Consider the following 20,363-nt stretch of genomic DNA (forward strand, 5'->3'; position numbering starts at 1 on the left):
TTGCACTTTTTAGGAGACAATATTCAATCGTTGTAAATATTGTTTATTTGTATTCTTCTCAGTATATGTATACAATACTCAAAAATACCTCTCCTGATCACATCGTGTTATAATTTCCTATTTTCCATGCTTAGGCTTATGAATATTTGAACGAGTGTGAACTTTGCGGCCAGAGCGAAGCGAGGGCCGTAATTCACACAAGTTTAATTTATTCAAGAGGTAGGCAAGAAATATGCCATTTTAAAAGCGTTTTTAAGTACTCATATTTATTGGATGCAAAACATCGCTCGCTGAACCTTCGATTCACGCAGCTCCTGAGAAAATTAAATTAATTTTGAGTTTTCTAAACGTCCAGTGAAAATAAAAGAGATACTCAATTAATGATGTAGCAAATAGACCACTCTTGTTGCGCTTTTTCATCTGACTATAAACACCAGCTTTTTTAAAAACGGTAAGACAACTGTGACTGGGATTATTGAAAGTATTGACAGTCAGTCAAGGGAAATGACCCACCCAAGTGGTGGGGCCTAGTAAATAATAGAAAATCTGGAATTTATTGTAAGGCTAAGCTTAAAGTTTGAAACTTAAACAAGATCGAGTGGTTTTATGTTTTCAAAATCAAACATTAAAAAAATGTTTGAACTGCGCTTAAGTCAAGTCCTTACTTAGATACTTACAAATAAACTGAATTAAAATCAGAATAACTTTTAAGACTGATGAATTACTTCCTACTGCAAGCAAAACATTGGATGTTTGTTGCAATTGATTTTAGAGGACAAAATATAAATCTATTTAAACGCAAATATAATTTGCTATCGTAAGCATGTAGAATACTAAAACAGTAAAAAAAATAATTTAAAAGCTCAATCATATACAAAATTAATGCAAATTTTCCTCACGACATCTCGAACATAATTCACTATATAAAACCAACGACAAATTTAAATATCAAACATTAACTCAAGAATTATTGCAAATAGACAAATCCATTAGAATATTTTTGTGTGCATAAAAAAAGAAGTGGAAAAAACTCCGTTCTTTGGGAAATTGATATTTTTTAATATAAATCATGACAATCAAATATTGTTTCCTACTTTTGATGATTTCACAAATATTGATTGTGAATAAAGCTCAGAGTCAAGCATACGAAACGAAATACGACGATATTGATTTAGACGAATTATTGAAAAATGACCGTCTGCGACATAGTTACGTCAAGTGTTTGTTGGGAGAAGGTATACTTAAAACACAAACAAAAGTATTTATTAATTATAACAAAAAAAAACCCAAATCAGGTCCATGCACTCCCGATGGCCAGGAGCTGAAAAGTGAGATCAATTTTTATTGTTCAAATCCTAAGTTTGAAATTTTAATACATATATTAACAGATGCCTTACCCGATGCCATTCAGTCTGAGTGTTCAAAATGTACTGAAAAGCAGAAGGCTGGGGCGGAAAAAGTTACACATTATCTCATCGATAACAAACCGGATGAATGGCAAAAACTAGCTGATAAATATGATAAAGATGACGACTATAAAACAAAATATTTGATGGAAAAGGAGAAGGAAAAACAAAAATCAAAATCATCTGATGAAAGTAAAGACAGTGAAGAAGACTGAGAACAATAGGTGGGTAGTAATATCAATATAGTATTGTAGGTGACGTACAAATGATTTAATAAAATGAATTTTAGTGACTATTTTTAACGTGCTTTCATGGCATCAAAGAATTCTACTGAATAATTGACGTAAAGTTTGCTAATAAATAAGTCGAATTTCCATAAATTTTATACGTATAAATTATAATATTTTGCAATTCTGTGACGGAAATCACCTCTTTCCTGCTTGTTTCGGATGTCGTATGCAACGCTGTATATAGTAAACTGTTGGGGAGGTCACGCAGATTATATTCTGATGATTTCACATTCAAAAAATTCACCTCGATAGTCATCACAAAAGGTATTTTTTTAATGATATAGTCAGCGATATTATCATCAAGTGTGGTGTATCACCCACGCATCTGTAACCGCGTGAACTCCCTAGCAGTCCTACTTTTATGTCGTTTTTTATTTTGTGTCAAAATCGGAATCTTTCTACTCTTTTCAAGCAGTTCCTTTCTTGAATTTGAATAACGATCTAACTACAAATATCTTACGAGGTTGTCCAATAACAATAGGGCCAGCACCGAACTCTGAGGCCGAAACAGTACTTCCGTTTCGATAGAAATTTCTATCACTGTACGTGTACGTGATGATCGGTTAGGGAGGGAAGAGCTAACGATCTGTTAAGGTTTGATTGAGTTCAATGATTGAGTTCAATTTTGTGCAAATCTTGTCGTTATCGTCGAAGTGTATCGTTGTTTGTAGAATGGAATGTGCGTAAACAAATTAATTTTACAGTTTCTAGAACCAAGTCGATATTCAAAATAGCGACATAATATTGCATCAACCTCACGCAATCATAAGCATACAATAATAGTAGTAGTCTACGTACTGGCTTGCTTGACAATTTGTAGTTTCGACTAGTGTTCGATCACTAGTTAGTATATAGTATAATCTCAAGCATGTAAAATCTACTACTTCATTATTTTCAACAATATTTCGTATAATTAGTCATAAATATTTATCTCAGCGCTGATAACCATTTTTTGTCATTTTGAAAACTTTTTTTGATCTAGACTTTACTCAATTATATTATTTCACTAGAATTATGTGTTTCTCTCGATTCTCTACTCAGCAACAATCAAAAATAGTCTTCGAACCTACCAACTTTAAACACTTCAATTTACTTATCAAACACCTATGTACAAATTAACTCTTCGCTGTTCGCATCAAATATATAAAATATTTAACACATAGAATATTTAATGAGTTTGCTATATATATTCTGATTTCACTTTTTATATATCGCAGGGGTAATGAGTTCTTTCCGTCCACGATTTCGTCGTTAACAATATCGAGATTGAGTTAATCGTACGCTAAAAGTGAATTCTAAATTAGTTACGACGGTGCTACCTGTAAAGTGATATCCAGAACGAAAAAACCATGAAATTTGTTATTTTACTCTTGTGTTTGATCGCACATTTCGTGATTATGGTAGACAAAGAACGTATTGTCGTTGCTGGTAAAATAACATCCGACGCAAATTCTATATTGCTCAAAGGTGTTAAATTTACTAATTATGGAACGAATGGTAGGTAAATGTATAAGTAAAAGTGCTTCGCAAACGTTTCAACAATTTTAATTTTAATCTGCTTGCAGATTTTGCGAGCTACCAGAAATATGTTTCGAAAAAGCCGATAGACTTTATTGACAGCATTATGTAGTCAGCAGAAGATGTTACAATTTGCATATACCAAAAATAAAACACGAGTGTATGGTCTACCGTGATTGCATTTGACTAAGTTAGTACATTGTAATGAGCAAAAAAAAGAGTTGAGGAAAACAATGTTCTATGAACGTCGTTGTGTCGATGAAACTATTAAATGTAGGTCAAGAGTTTTAATCCTGTTGATGATAGGAAGTAATTTTGTTTGTATATTCTTGATTGATTTTTAGCCGATAAATAAAGATTTTTTTTTTAAATTCAGATGTGTTGTGTTTTAAAGTTCAACATTAGCAACATACGATATATGTAGGCATTATTTTACCTCAGTTTAAAACAAATTTATTTCTTGCCATGGAGTGAATTTATGCAATTGGGAGCTAGGAGGTTATGTACATCTGCTCAAATGTTTAATTGTGAAGTTAAGGATTAAGCTAAAGATGTGTGGTACATAATCTAACTCAATACATCAAAATAAAAATTTGGAAAGTGGTACGCTTTTCTGCCTTGTAAGTAGTTAGTTTTCGTGTGAATTTTTTGTTGATCCGAGGCGAACCCGAGGTCAAAAAACACACGAAAACGAGACTTTTCGTTTTTATATCGAGTTATGTATCGGACTTTACATGCTTTTGAAACCTAAACCAATTTTCGTGATTTCCCCAGTCGTGTAATAAGCCGCTTTCGAACCAAAGGAAAAAAAAGCATGTAAAATATTATTAGACAGACACACACGGAATTTTGAAAACCGACTTATTTTCTGTTTTCTGGTATACTGATTTTTTGAGGATTTTGCATGTATTTTTGTATGGAGGAATCCAAAACTCGATTAAAACACAGAAACAAAAAATGTGTCGGTTTTCAAAATTCCGTGTGTGCAGTATCGTGTTTTGTTCACGGCAGAGTAAAATAAACCAGGCAGGAGCGGTTCATTTTCGAAACGTCAAATAAGGGACCTAATACACTGTATGAAAATGAACTCAAAAGAACACTGACATAAATTGAAAAATTTTATTCGCAAAATATAAAGGGCTACTAGATTATTCAGGTCCCTAGTCAAACAAGCGCTCCTGCCTGGTTAACTTTACTCTGTCGTGGTTTTGTTTCATTTTCTTGGTTCCCTCTAGTGTTTATGTCATCACCGTGAAATGTTTGTAGTTCTTAATTGGGCTAATTTTATACATGAAGAGTCCAAAGAATGTAACAAAATAAGAAGCGAAGTAAGAACTTTTGAGTGAAAATAGCTTTTTGTCAAGATGAAAAAATTGGCGAAAGCAAGACTTGTGGTTTATAGTAGTAGGTAATGTCATAAGCTAGCGTTCAGTTCTTTCCGATTAAAACTTATAAGAAAAAATGAGGAAAATTTAATTTTTTTCTAAAATATGGACTTTGTCCTGGAACTTTGTCTATATATCTCTAATTGATTGCTGTCACCTTCCCCTACATTCTGTACCAGAAAGGCTTCAAAATGATACAACATTTGTCATTATTGTCCAACAGCAATTCGATGGATGTGCCGCATTTATCCTGTGAGGTTCATAAATGTCCAAAATGAGCCATCATTTATCACTTTATGGTAAAAATAATTTTCCTACTTCGAAAGACAGCTCAATCATTTTTAGTCTGATGTCTGGAGGCAATAATTTGATTTCATTTAAAACATTTTTAAATGAAAACCATGAAAACCAATCTTTTAAAATACCTGGTTGTGATGCTGGTGCCACCTAACAGTCGTTTCGAAAACTTATTGCCCTAGAAGTATATTAGTGAGGGTGGTGAGGGTATATGTCCGCTGTAGTCGAAGTCACGAGTAGAAAATGTTAAATAAGAAGAAACGAAGAGAGCAAAAACAACACAGCTGTGACATCTGTCAATTGTGCAGTGGATTTTGTATCGCCGGTGTTTAAACGAGTGAAATTAGAATTCTTAAATGATGACCATAGTCGTATAATAAAAGGTGAAGCGATTAGACAGAAAGAAAGAACTTGACTGCATTGAGTCCATTGAGTAACTCCAATTAACAAAGTGTATTTGTTATGAGTCACAATTTTCGTTACCCTCCACCCGGATTTGGTCAACACCAGCCTCGACCAAATCCAAATTTTCCACCGAATCAACAATTCCACAATTCTGTTGGATCGTCTAGATTCCGTCCACACTTTAATCCACCGCAAACAGACTACCGATATGATTTACGGCACCGCAGGCCACCGACTCACAATCGATTCACGCCGCCATATGAGCCTCAAAGCCAATATGCTAGTAGGTTTTCGGTTCCGCCACCATTCAATCCTAGTCGACCACCTCCACGTTTACCGTATCGACCGACTGACCGATCTTTTCGAAACACTTTTCGCGCATCACACGAAACGCCGATCAGAAATCAGCATTCCAACAGATCAAATTATAGCAGAGAACGGGATATCGATGCACCCCTCACAGAACGGGATCAGTTGCTGGTGAAATGGCGTAGCAACTATTGTGAAACATCGGATGACATTGCCCGGAAACTGGCTGAAATGGATCCGAATGAAAACAAAGACATGTGGATACGAAGCTCGCCAGCAGACATTTTCTATAAACGATGCGAAATCGGCGATGTGGAATCAACGAATCGATTAGACGCCCTGTGTACGCTATTTGATCAAGAGCTGGTGGCCCGAGGTCCGAAAATACGGGAAAAACAGCCACCTTACAACAGTCCGCCACGGAAGCGAAAGCACAAAGTTTGTCGACATAAATGTAAGTTTAGTTTCATGCTTTTTTGCGCTGACTAATTATTACAGAAAATTGATCATTTTTAGCGGAGAAATGTTCATCATCCGATTCGTCAGATGAAGAATTCGATGTAGAAGAAGAGGACTGTTCCATGCAAGAATTGACCAAGAAAATTCAGCATCCGTACCGATTGCATCCAGATTTATGGCACAACGAGACTGGAGAAATGAATGATGGACCATTGTGTCGATGTTCCGCTAAATCGAAACGTTCGGGACTACGACATGGAATCTATCCCGGCGAAAGCGGATTCCCTCGTTGCAAATTGAATTCTAACAATGCCAGTAAACTATATCACTACAGGTAAGTTCTACTACTTGACATTTGTCCAGTTAGTTAATAGAGTTATTATTGGACAGGATTACCATATCACCACCGACCAATTTTCTCACCAAAACGCCAACGATCATCAAACACGACCAGCACGAGTTTATTTTCGAAGGATTTTCATTGTTATCACATGCTCCGATCGGCGAATTGCCAACCTGCAAGGTTATTCGGTTCAACATCGAATACACAGTACTCTACATTGAAGAGAAAATGCCTGAAAATTTCACAATCCGAGAGTTGGATTTGCTTTGTAAGTATTTTTGTAACGACATTACGTTTACTATTTAATTTCATTCAAACCTTCCACTTCTAGATCAATATTTATTCATTGAACTTCTTGAATTGTTGGACTTCACACTCCAACCGGCTAATACGAATCCCGACGAAACTTGCACCTGTTTCCATTTTCTTCCTCGATTCGTTCGTGACTTACCAGACAATGGCAAAGAAGTTCTGGCTATGAATGAAGTTCTCCGGTATTTACTAGACAGTTCTGGTCCCTTGGTACCACGATCAACCCTTGAACAATTGAAATCCGACCAAATTAGTCAAAATGATTGGCAAAACTATGTGGATGACATAAAAGAAATGGTTGTCACGAATCCAGGTATGCGAAAAGTGCATGCCATGTGCCCGCATGAATCAAATATTTTTATTTTTTAGGAATGAGACCCTGTTCAGTGCGCGTAGATCAGCTTGACAAAAATGTGTCAGACTTGGCTGAGTGTGTGGATCAAGAGGATAAAGAAATTATTCATCCGGTCATAGTACACTTTGGTATTAGACCACCACAACTAAGCTACGCTGGTAATCCAGAATATCAGAAGGCTTGGAGGGAGTATGTGAAATTCAGACATTTGGTAGCGAATATGTCGAAACCATCGTATGAAGACAAACGGAAATTGGAACAAAAGGAAATTCGATTACAGGAAATGCGTACACAAGGACGAATGAAGAGGAATGTTACCGTAGCTGTGAGCTCGAAAGGTTTCTACCGCACTGGAATAATGTGTGACATAATTCAACACGCACTTCTGAGTGAGTTTGGAACGAAATGATGAGTAATTTTGTGTGTCATTTGAATCATCCACAATTCGTTTTCAGTTCCGGTGCTAACTACTCATTTACGATTCCACCAAGCTCTCGATGTTTTGGAAACGAACATTGAGTACAAATTTCAGAATCGTTATATTCTCCAGTTGGCATTAACCCACCCGTCCTACAAAGAAAACTTCGGAACAAATCCCGATCATGCACGAAACAGTCTCACCAATTGTGGAATTCGGCAGCCAGAATATGGCGATCGGAAAATACACTACATGAATACAAGAAAGAGAGGCATCAATACGCTCATAAATATTATGTCCAGATTCGGAGAGGAACGAGAAACCGACAGCAATATCAGCCACAACGAAAGATTGGAATTTTTGGGAGATGCAGTCGTTGAATTCCTCTCGTCAATTCATTTATTTTTTATGTTTCCCGATTTGGAAGAAGGTGGACTGGCTACTTATCGAGCGGCTATTGTGCAGAATCAACATTTGGCTGTATTGGCAAGAGTAATGTAGTGTGTCTCTTCTGGATTTTCAACATTTCTAATCTTTAATTTTCGTTACAGAAACTGCACTTGGAAGAGTTTATGCTGTATGCACATGGATCGGATCTATGTCACGAGTTAGAATTACGGCATGCAATGGCAAATTGTTTCGAGGCCCTAATGGGTGCATTGTTGCTCGATGGCAACATCGATGTTGCAGATAAGGTTTTCTCATCTGCTCTGTGGATGGACAAAATGCACTTAAAAGATGTAAGTCTGTCACTTTATAGTAACAATTTGCAACATTAAATAACCATTTGTTACGTCAGGTTTGGGATAATCTTCCTCGCCATCCACTTCAAGAAGAAGAGCCACTTGGTGATCGACAGTGGATAGACTCGTATCAACTACTAAAGGATCTCACCAAGTTTGAAACCTCAATCGGAGTACAATTTCGTCATATTCGTTTGCTCGCTCGTGCATTTACGGATCGCAGCATCGGTTTCACTCATTTGACTATGGGATCGAATCAGCGGCTAGAATTTCTTGGCGATACTGTGCTGCAACTGATCTGTTCAGAATTTTTATATCGACATTTTCCCGAGCATCACGAAGGACATCTTTCCCTTCTTCGCAGTTCATTGGTCAATAATCGTACACAAGCAGTTGTATGTGATGATCTAGGCATGACACAATATGCTGTTTATTCCACACCGAAGCCGGACTTGAAAACCAAAGATAGAGCTGATTTACTTGAAGCATTTTTGGGTGCATTGTATGTCGACCAAGGAATGGTGCCTTGCACCGTATTTTGTCAAGTTTGTCTATTTCCTCGCTTGCAACAATTCATCATGAACCAAGATTGGAATGATCCAAAATCTAAGTTACAACAGTGCTGTTTAACTCTACGAACAATGGATGGTGGCGAACCCGATATTCCCGTCTACAAAGTCATTGAATCGATCGGTCCAACGAATACTCGAGTTTACACGGTTGCCGTTTATTTTCGTGGAAAACGACTAGCCAGCGCTACTGGCCATTCAATTCAACAGGCCGAAATGAATGCGGCCAAGTCAGCTTTGGACAATTCACGAGATCTGTTCCCACAATTGGACCACCAAAAACGAGTCATTTTGAAATCAATCAAGAAACAGCGTGGAAGGGATTACCAAGTTGGTGACGCTGACGACGGCAACGATAGATCAAATTCTCCCAGTTGTACACAAGACATGGACGACTATGAATCAAATCTACCGAAACAATATCGCTCTAAACAAGATATATCTAGTGATGAGCTCGATTCGGAAAAGTACGACGATAAGAAGTCTAAGAAGAAGATGAAAAAACGGAAACACAAAAGACGAAAGCGACGAAATAGTGAAGTCAGTCAAATAAGTTTGCGGAGTATCAGTACCGTGGAGATTGACATTCCATTCAAAAACAGGCGTAAAAGTTTGTCAAGCATAAGTGATACTGACTTTGACAACGGTCGGCAGTCAAAGAATGGCAGTCAGAGCTTTGTACCGCAAGAACGTTCGTTGAGTCAATTGGAGAATATATCGACTGTACAATCTGCAATAGAGTCTATTTCGCCGGAACAATCTATTGTTGAGGACTTATCGCCGGAGTCTGGGGAAATTTCATCTTGAATTGAAGCATCTAGTAGCTGTAATGTTAGACCTTGCTTTGGAATCGTTGATACATATATTCACAGCAGGAGCATTGACTTCTAAGGCAACAAGAAGCTGCGGGCCCCACTATATTAGGCTTGGGCCCTACTATTTGAAAGTAAATTTATAATAACTTAACAAAAAAAAATCGACAATATTTGTTTAATAGGCCCCATTCAAATATAAATCGGCGCCCCTGATTCCCAGAGCCGAACTGGCATCCAACATTTTTTTGCCTAGATGTAAAAAGACAAATGTCCACTTTGGCCAATCCTGGTGGTCACTAAAACTGTTGTCGGCCATTAAAGTTACAGATATAAAAATTTACAGACTTTTAATCGCCTTTAATGTGAAAGCGCTGCAGGCCCTTTAGCTGTATAGTTATGTCTGGTACGTTACTATGTAGATCAAAAACTTTTCCCAAAGATGCTACAAAATGCTACAAGCCATTTTTCAAGGAATTTCTGCCTTCATTTTTTACAGCGTTTACAGCGTTTATTATTTTTAATTGGCTTTACATCTGCGCTTTTTAATGAAAATCCTTAGATAAACTGAAGTAGTAGTTCCGTCTGTGATAGACTAAAACATATTATTGTCATACTTGCCTCCGGTGTAAAAAATAACATGAAATGGAAACTTTATGCTTTTTCCTTTTTTACAATCATAACACCACTATTTTCTAACGAATCTTTTAATCTAATAGTGAAAGTGAAAATCTCAATAGCTTTTTATTGTCTTTTGAGACTTTAATTTTCACACGGGCTTCCTTTTTAAAATACATTTTGTGATAAGGCAATCATCGATTAGTTTGTCCATAGCTACCTCTAACAGATAAGTAAAAGGATAATGATTTGTTTCACAGAAAACCGATAGTTTTATTTGAGACGATTTAATGACATAATTACTATAATCCATCCTAATATCCTTTTAAGCAACGAAATGTAGTGTAGCCATTAACCGCTACTTATAAATTTGCAAGCCATAAATCTCAACAATTATATTACCCAGCTAGGTAGGTACGTATTTTTGTGATGCTTTGCATAAATTAGTCTTGAAAAGGAAACAAGTTTCTGATAACAGCATGAGCAGCACATAAACTCCTATACCAGAATTAAGTTTTCTTGTACCTTTTTTCCACTTCACGACCTTGTTCTTCTGCCAGTCAAGTTCAATATGTTAAATCATATACATTATACATATATCTGTGCAACAGTGTTAAGAATCAACAAGATCAAGAAATGTTCAATATAATCTGGCATGCGTGCATCAGTGGACGTACCTTTATTGCACAAGATTTTGTTATTGTAAAACTGGATCAGTAAAACTGAGAATACTAATACGATGATGAAAATAAGCGATTGGTTGTAACAAATGATCTCATGTTAGGCATAAAATATAGGTAAACAAACTAAAGAAGTAAAAGATTTGATATGTATTAGAGTTACGTGATTTTTCACAATCTTCTATTTTGGTTAGACAGGAAAGTTATAATGTGATGCAAGTGGTTTGACTTGGCGAAATTTATAGCCTTTTCAATATTTCCCAATCGAGCTATACATTATCAGTAGACTTTTATACGTGTTTTTCCACAAAGATACCACGTCAACACAATGAAAAAAGGCTGATGCTATTCGCACGCGCGTGCGAATAGCCATTCCACACTGTAGAAGACTATTCGAACGCGCGTGCGAATAGCCATTTCACATTGGATTTAACTATTCGCACGCGCGTGCGAATAGCTAAGCCTACGAGTACTGGCTATTCGCACGCGAAATCGAGCGCCCATGAAAAATACGAATATGATTTTCGCGGGAAAATCATATTCGTATTTTTCATGGGCGCTCGATTTCGCGTGCGAATAGCCAGTACTCGTAAAACTGATAGATCAACAAACGGAAATGTAAGAATGTCTTCATTTATCCACAGACAAGTGTCGAAACAGTAATTCATGCAACAAGTTGCGAAAAGAGGTTTCGCAACGTGTTAGATAATAACGCTATAACGACAAAATGGAATCGTTTTGATTTGAGATTAAATGTGGATGCGTGCGAATAGTCAAACCCAATGTAAAATGGCTATTGGCACGCGCGTGCGAATAGTCAGGTTCAATGTGAGATGGCTATTCGCACGCGCGTGCGAATAGTCTGGTACAGTGTGGAATGGCACGCGCGTGCGAATAGCCACAGTGATGAAAAAATGCATCGATCATATTCGAATTCAAACTGGTTCAAGATAAATTCTATTTTTGTCGATTTTTAGCCTATCACAGACAGATATCATATCAGCAGTTTTACAATGGGATGAATCTACTAATTCATTTGACCCAAGTAGTTTCAAAAGATTAATTGCAAATCTCTTACTTCATTTTTTGAAGATGTGGTTTGCTTTTAAAACGTGTATTAGACAAAGTTTTTGGCTGGTCCGTTATTCCTAAAGTCAATAACAGATGATAGATGATCCTGTAACAGATTTATTCTGATGTTACATATGTATTGTACACACAAAAGTTATGTATGAATTGTTGCATTAAGGCGCTGTATCGTTTATCACATCTGACGCGGTCAACGCACCCCCTAGACACTTCGACAAAAAATATATGTGAATATTGCGAAAGTAAATGATTGCGTTGGACCCTCTCTAGCAAACAAACTTCGTTTTGACTCTGTCAAAATACCACCTTATTCGTTTGTTTGTATACACTGTTGACCAATTTCTAATTTTACATGTAAAATGCAAAGGCTATGTTGTATTTTTACCATCTTTCAGAACCTTGATTTTTACCACCCTAATAAATGTAGTTAGGTTGCTAGAGAGGGTATTGTTGGACGATTCGGTTCGCGCATACTATACAGCACATGTTATAGTTCCATTATGTTCCTTGCATATTTTTTTAATAGATGTATAATATACAAGCCAAACCTAGGACACACTAAAAGCTACATAAAGTTTTAGGGTTCGTCGTAGCACTTTGTAAATATTTATTTACGAATCGATATATTTTGTTTGTATACATAAGACTAAGACACACACTTATCTTCCTTTCTTTTAAATTAAATAAATTGTAGCTTTTTGTTCTTGCCACTTTTGGAGTTAAACTATCGTACAATAATAAATTCAATTCAATGTTTCTTACAGTCCTAAAAATCTTAGTTCTAAGACATACAATTGCTAAAAGTTTCCTATATGCAGAATGAGCACCAGCTGAATATCACCAGCTGGTGTACAAACAAAAACACTTTGTATTGTACACAATTCAAAGACAACCTATACGTTGTCTACGTTAACGTCATCTACGCGCACATAACACGTATGAATGAAGTAAACACATTGTTAAGAATGTGTTTTGATTGTTTATCATACAATAAGTGTGTGTCAGCAGATCCAGCTGGTGATATTCAGCTGGTGCTCATTCTGCATATGAAAAATATTTACAGGCTGTATTTATGTTTAAAATAAATATATTCCGCTAAGTGATGTTCCTTCAGTCATTTATTTATGAATAATTCTTGTATCCTCGACAAAATAGGCCAACGAACAATATTAGGAAATTACGTATATATGGGAAAAGTGATGGAAAATGGATACGAGGATGATTGTGTTTGTTACCAGAGTAAACCAATTTTCCATCATAATCCCATAGATACGTATGCTATTTTACTCAATAAAGCAAAACAAAGTTTTGGCAACATGAAATAACATGCGATTTATCTTCCTAGCGAAACACTGCTTTGAGTAAAAGCGGTATACGGTCAACAATAAAATTATCATTAAAAATATATGAAGCTGCGAGCTAAAATGAGTACTCCACCGTACTCCATATGTACATTTAAAGAGAACGGGACTAAAAGCCACAGTGATCGCCTACAATTGACAATCAATTAATGTGAAAATGCAAATCGACCAGGACGAACATTATTCTGTTAGATATGTGGAGGTAACATCATTTGGACTGTTTCATTTTCTGGTTCGTAACGAACACCCATGTTTTCTACGGGTATTGGTACTTCGTTTGGAGGGGAAGACTTAGCATTAGCATTAGTTTTGAATGTGTTCGCCACGTCAGCGGCTCTAATAGCTTTGTAATCGTCGTGCAAGGAATTAAGAAATATTTTAACATCATCGTCAATCTGTTCTTCGTTGCTGCCATGATCATCGACTTTTTGCAATCGTTCCATTAAGGTTGCTCGGACAGCAACCAAGTAGAGGCTTCGTTTAATTGCTATATAAATAACGTCCTTAATAGCTTTGACAGAATAATCCGGTTCAAAACTGTGCTTTAGCTTTGCATTCAAGTTTAACGACTGTACCGAACCACGAATACTCTTCCTTGATTCCACAGAGTTAATGTTTTGAGCTAGAGCATCGCTGCCGAAGAACGTGAAAGGTCCACATTCAAATGTTAGATTCTCAATACCAACAGTTACTTCCACATGGCCCTCCAGAATAAGTACGAAATAATCGACCGGTTTTCCTTGCTCAAAAATAACGAGCGATGCATCGTGCTTATCTTTTCCTTTGCATTTGATTTGAAAGATAACGTATTGCTTGAGTAAGCGATGCAAAATTGTTGACGATATGAACTCTGGTTTGAATGCTTCGACACAAGTGCTGAGATACTGGAAACTAGCTGAGGCTAGTTGTGGCGTAAGATGGATTCTTTGTCGCTCTCCAAATGAAGCAAATGGCTCGATTCGTTCTAAAGCTTTGTTCTTACTTTTTAGTTGTAGATTGCTAGTAATGTCCGTTTCGTCCATTATCTCCGCTTGGATCAGTTCTTCGATCACATCTTCCAATGTTATGAGACCAATTGTCTCTACCGTAGCCGTACTGGGATCCTCTTCGTTCCTGATTCGACGTACGAATGCCATGTGACCGTGTTGACCTGTTTTGAATTGTCTGAAGACAGCCGCCAGTGTCGCATCCTCAAAGACGAAGTAGCAATAGTTTTGGTAAAATTCACATAAAGTGCGAAGTGGTGTGTTGTCATCAGGATCAATCAGTGCCAAGTCCTTGATCAACAAAAGTTTCTGAACATTATGTCGCTGTCCGTCATATACTGGGATCCTAGAGTAGCCCGATTTCATGATTTCTGAAATTGTGTCAAAATCCAAAACAGCATCGTATGAGAGCATGAACACGTCATCAATTGGCGTCATTGCTTCAGCAACGGTTTTTTTCTTCATATCCAAAGCTCCTGATATTATTTTAACTTCATCTTTATCCAAATCGATGTCATCGGTTGTGAGCCGTACCAATTCCTTTAATCTCTCTCGACCGTATGATTTTCCGATCTCTTCACCTAAAATCCAATCCAATAACATTGAAATTGGATAAGCTACCGGAAACGTTATCACCATGAGAACATAAGTTATCCAGATTGTGTTGGCTCCAACTAAAAGTCCGAATCTGCTGCATATGGCTTGTGGTGACACCTCACCAAATATTACAATTAATATGGTTGAAATTGCAACTGCAAACGGACCACTCATAAGACCACCCATTACTGCAGCATTCGTTGAATTCATAAGTACATTGCCTATATTACGTGAACGTAATTAGTTAATTTAATTGTGATAGTTTTATGGAACCTTACCCAGAAGAATACTGCACAGCAGAAAGTTGCCGTGGTTTCGAACCGGTTGAATGATCTTTGCGTATTTTCGCTCGTTCGTGTCGCCCGTATTAATTAAAATTTTAATCTCAGTTTTGTCTAGTGCCATCAAACCTAGATTTAGACCTGAGAACAGCGCCGAAAACGCAAGACACACTGCAATAATCGTAACAGTCAGCCACATTGGCATCGCAGTCGGTACACTTTTTATAACCACCCAATTTTTGTTTCCCTGCTCCACCCAAGAGCGGTTTGCATTTTTCGCACAAATATGGTAATACACTTCGCTTGCATCAGGTACAATAATTTCCACCACAGCACTGTATTCGGAAACCAAATAATCCACTACAGCATATTCGACTTGATTGATGGAACCATGACAAGTTGATTGGGCGAACGTAATAGTCGTGTCCTTAGTCAATCCATCACCGAACAATCTCAAAGTAACCTTACTTTTCTCCAACAGTTCGGGAACAGTTTCATCGTTTGATGACCAATTACTTTCACTTTTTTCCACTATCAATCCAGAAATTCGAAGAGTATTTTGCGTTGATACAACAGTCTCATTGTCAGTGAGTTGTTCTTCATTCACTCCATCCACATATGAATTACCGAATGCAACATTTAACATAGTTATACTAACACTTAGCGATAGAAGGCGCGTTATCGCGTACATATTGTCTTCTAAGCACTATAATGTCCGTTACAACAAAACCAACATACACACGTACGGGATGTCTTTCTTTTTCTCCGATGAACGAACAATGATTTTTATTTACAAAACCAAAGGCACACTATGCATTCCAAAAACACAGTACGCGACCATCGTCAGCACTGAAATCCAAACTAATTTAAATTACAAAATTAATAAATTTCTGAGGTGGATACAATATTAATACACTTTCGGACTCATTCATCGACTGAACGCCGCGTAAAAAAATGCTATTTCGGTTTTTATTCAAGACACACAACAAAGAGAAAAAAGCGATTGAGTTTGGTGTGTTTGGGTGCGACGTGGCTTGAACCAGATTGAACCAGAAACTGTAATGATGAGCGTTCCACCAGATTTGTTTCGCGTAAGTGTAATCTGTTTTACGTGTCGTTGCGTAGGGAGAATTTCTTCAACAACTCTCTGTTGATATAATTACGTAGACATGGAAGGACGTAGTGGGTGGATTGCATGAAAATTACGTCAAATTAGAAAGGTTTAAGAACAGAACCAATATTGTCAGCAAAATTTTCCTTTTTCATATGTAATCATGTAATAGTAACTAAGTAATCGAATTAGTACAAAAATAGAAAAAAAAAAACGTTCAGTCCGTTATAATGTATAAACAAACACAATATTGCATTATTTTTGTTTCGTTTTTGCGTAGAAATTCCAAATTCTTGTGATGTACACACCTCTGAAATTTTCCAGATATTTTCCATGTGACGTCATTTTATGACAGAGATTATCTTTTATGTAGGAAATCAGTATGATTGGTATACTTATCAACAGTTGGCATCAACAACAACGGTAATGTAAACGGAGGTGCCTTTCGGCGAGAGAACATTACATCAGTTAAAATACTGTAGGTCGTAATTATTAGTTTTCGAAACAAAAATCGGGAATAAAATAACTGCTACAATTCAATTGCCATATTCTATTTAATTAATCGATGTTGAGGGGAAACAACTAGAGGAAATGGTTGCAGGGATAGGCTTTACTTCCATTCGATTGAATATATAGAAGGTATTTTTGGTACTTTTCGACAAAGTGGAAATAAAAAGTAGACAAGGGAAAGTTGTTGGCATCAAAAATTAGGCTAATTTAAGAGTCAAATTCTGAGTAAATAAAGGAAATGGAATGGGGCACGTAAAATTTGTCTGCATTGTTTGTATACAAAATTACGATCCTAATATTTTTTCATGCTGAAAATGAGGACAATTTTTGATTTTTTTCTCTCGAGTTTTCGCTCCTTTGCATGAAAACTCACATGTGTACCTGATTTGGACGATCGATTTTAGGCACTTTCTCCCTCCGTTCGGCCTACAACTCGCGAAATTGCCTAAAATCAATCGTGCAAATCAGGTACACAAATGACTAATGCGTATGCTGCACTGTAAAACGTCAGTACGAGCCAATAAATGTATACCACTTTCGCTTTCACTGATCAAGATCTTTCTTAACCGTATTTGAATTAAATTTAGGCATTCGTTGAAACTCAATGAAATAGTATTACTAAAATCGTCATGTGTCAATACACAATTTAACAAAAAATATTTCCAAAATCCCCCCGAAAACTGTGCTGAATTGCATTATGGTGAAGACAACTTGAATCTTGAAATATCGATATTTTTGGTGTATTTTTAATTGAAGGCGGAAAATCGATTTAATATAGGAAAAAAAGACGAAAGAGAGATTAAAGAGAAGAGAAAATACTTTCGCTTTATTTAATTTTATTGTCATTAATAAAATTGTCTGTATACACAGCTGACTCCCATATGAGTTTATCGGCCTTGATATTTTTTTTTTTTTTGTTTGTACGAATTCGGTCTACAAACAACAAGATCAGGATATTTTGTAAAAAAAATATTGACTCAGATAAAACTGGAAGGAAAATGGAAGCTCAAATTACTCGAAAGAGTGAGTAAACTGATAATTAAAATTCAGGAAAATTGATGTAAAAGGCCCCGTTTAATACAAGAAACTGAAAAATTTAAATTAAAAGTCACTCTTTGATGGATGTTTGCTTGGAAGTAGAGTGCTATGGTATGTCATATTTCGATGCAACTAACATGTAAAGTCTACATGATTTTAAACGTTGTTATAAATATACAAACAACAACATGAAATGATTATGAGTTACTAACTGAAAGATTTTACATAAAACTGTTTAAAAAATTCGAACTAGAAACACAATCTGTGTATTATATGTGTAACTTAAGAACATCACGACGGGCACTGTATTACCAGGCGAGCGCTCTAAATACTCAGCTACAAGTTTTACTCATATTTAAGCAAGTACACACGAAGGCTTCTGATAACATATAGTTGTATATGCAGATAGAAGGTAAAACCGTCACGTACCTGTGGGAATTAGTTATAGGATTAGGACAGCCCAATTTTTTGGATGGCCTCGCTCGTCTCGCTCATATTTTAATTTATAAATTTTCGTTTGTAATGTTGGTACATTGTGCATTTTTTCCTAACGGTTTTAAATTAAGTATTAATTACATTAAATGCAATATACGCCGTTTTAAATTTGACTTGTAAAATAAATAAATTTTTTTAATTCAATCATCATTAGACAATGGGAAAATATTAAAATAATCAACTATTAGTCACATTGTTATGAAATATCGTGCCAATCACAATGATTTTCATTTTCCGAACAAGATATTAATTAGACAACGGAAAATTGAATGTTTTTGTGCATGTGCAATTGTGCATGCATACTTACCTCACCATTTTTAATTAATTATTTAATAAATTTTTCGTTCTCAAAAAGAAACATTTTAATTTAAAAAAAAAATCTTACAAAGAATTTTTAGATTCATTGGAATGCTAAAATTTTGTTTATTTCCATTTTTAACGAACAAACAAATTGCATTTTAAAACTTGATTGATTCGTGTCATGTTGAGCTTTCACAGACCCATTCATTTTAAATTTGTATATTGAATTTCAGATGAATTGTGCACAAAAATCCATTATCGATTATTTATCGATGGTCAAAACGAGGTTCAAGCTCACTAGGTGGTCAAAATAATAATAATTGAATTAAAAATAATCGCACAGTTTTTGACAATTTATTTGACCTGAGAACCTCAAAAATTTGGTTTCTGTAAAAAAAAATTGTATGTTCGCATTGCTCTGAGATGCATATTAACACTAGTACGTGCGCAGAATTAGGTTAAAGAAATCGACAATAAAACGGATTAGTACGTGTGCAGAATTAGGTTAAAGTGACCGACAATAATATGGATTGAAGTTACGGATGAATCTGATTTCTGTACTTTCATATCCTTTATCTTTGCATCATCTTATGTTCTTTGTGTTCCCAGAAATTTTTTTACCTAAAGTCAGAATAAGTTGATGAAACATTTTGATAGTGTGACTAATTTTTTATAGCTTTAGAAAACGGTGTCGAGCTCTGAAGAATAGCAAAATTCTCGTTAAACGACAATTTCAAATAAAAAATGAGAATTCCCATGTTCTTTTAAGAGAATGAATGACCACGTAAAGTTTTTGAATAATTTTCGAAACAAAAGCGGTTTCAGAAAGAAATAACAATTTTTCAGATTCTTATTGACAAAAATGATGATGACTAAAGCCTCAAAAATCAATTTCACTAGAGAGAATATATTAAAATCTTTGTGTGCCAATTTTTTCTTCCTAACATAACACAAAGCGACCTATTTAAAAATCAAAGTGACAGAAATGTTCTCACGCAAATATTTCCACAGATCCATCAAATCCATTCAAATGTGTAAATGATAACATATTACACACTTAAAACAAAAACGACTGAATTGATGAATTGATTTAAATTGGCCATTATTGTCGAACAAAGAAAGATCATCACGTGTGCCAGAGATACTAACAGAACATAAATTCGCCTCAAATTTTCGATTCAAAACAAACAGCTATCGCCACAAATCGCGACTGTCGTGCTTAACTACTTGAACAAAAGTATATCTATAGAATGGGAGAATGATTATGGGTATTTCGCACAATACGGGCACTTAATAATTCCGTTTAGGTTTGCATTCTGGTCGTCTATTGATTAAATAAAATTAAAATTGCAAACGGGTTGTCACCGAGTAACCTTGGATCATTCTCTCGAAAGGAATACAAAATTGTTTTTTGTACAAGAAACGTAGAAAGAAATAAAAGAGCGTTCCACATAAGTATAATAGTAACCCTTGAACATAGCTTAATACACCAACTGCGTAAACATGTGATTGCTATATACATACGTAGGAAGACCATGAAGAATCTCCAATCATCCGCAACTTTATCTTTAACTTTTTACAAAAGGCAAGGGTACAAAGACATAAAATCACGTTGTTATACTTGCTAGAACTCACCGCTCCTTGCTGTTAAGTACATCACTGATGCACTGCATCAG

The 20,363-nt window shown here is 35.9% G+C and overlaps 3 protein-coding genes across 3 annotated transcripts; 2 read left to right on the top strand and 1 right to left on the bottom strand.

Annotated features, from left to right (window-relative positions):
- Positions 1 to 934: 934 nt before the first annotated feature.
- LOC119081498 (ejaculatory bulb-specific protein 3-like) lies at positions 935 to 1,703 on the top strand. The gene is made up of 3 exons (XM_037190504.1): positions 935 to 1,235; positions 1,296 to 1,328; positions 1,389 to 1,703. Exons 1-3 carry the CDS (start codon positions 1,070 to 1,072, stop codon positions 1,619 to 1,621), a joined length of 432 nt encoding a protein of 143 aa, XP_037046399.1. The 5' UTR covers positions 935 to 1,069; the 3' UTR covers positions 1,622 to 1,703.
- Positions 1,704 to 5,165: 3,462 nt separating this feature from the next.
- LOC119081404 (ribonuclease 3) lies at positions 5,166 to 9,668 on the top strand. The gene is made up of 8 exons (XM_037190298.1): positions 5,166 to 6,064; positions 6,127 to 6,403; positions 6,460 to 6,680; positions 6,744 to 7,037; positions 7,094 to 7,468; positions 7,535 to 7,989; positions 8,049 to 8,237; positions 8,297 to 9,668. The coding sequence occupies exons 1-8, from the start codon at positions 5,359 to 5,361 to the stop codon at positions 9,614 to 9,616; spliced, it is 3,837 nt and encodes a 1,278-aa protein (XP_037046193.1). The 5' UTR covers positions 5,166 to 5,358; the 3' UTR covers positions 9,617 to 9,668.
- Positions 9,669 to 13,078: 3,410 nt separating this feature from the next.
- LOC119081412 (metal transporter CNNM2-like) lies at positions 13,079 to 16,305 on the bottom strand. The gene is made up of 2 exons (XM_037190309.1): positions 15,231 to 16,305; positions 13,079 to 15,173 (listed from the first exon to the last, which is right to left on the bottom strand). Exons 1-2 carry the CDS (start codon positions 15,922 to 15,924, stop codon positions 13,558 to 13,560), a joined length of 2,310 nt encoding a protein of 769 aa, XP_037046204.1. The 5' UTR covers positions 15,925 to 16,305; the 3' UTR covers positions 13,079 to 13,557.
- Positions 16,306 to 20,363: the final 4,058 nt, after the last annotated feature.

Source organism: Bradysia coprophila, unplaced genomic scaffold (genome assembly GCF_014529535.1).
Source record: "Bradysia coprophila strain Holo2 unplaced genomic scaffold, BU_Bcop_v1 contig_358, whole genome shotgun sequence".
NCBI lineage: Eukaryota > Metazoa > Arthropoda > Insecta > Diptera > Sciaridae > Bradysia > Bradysia coprophila.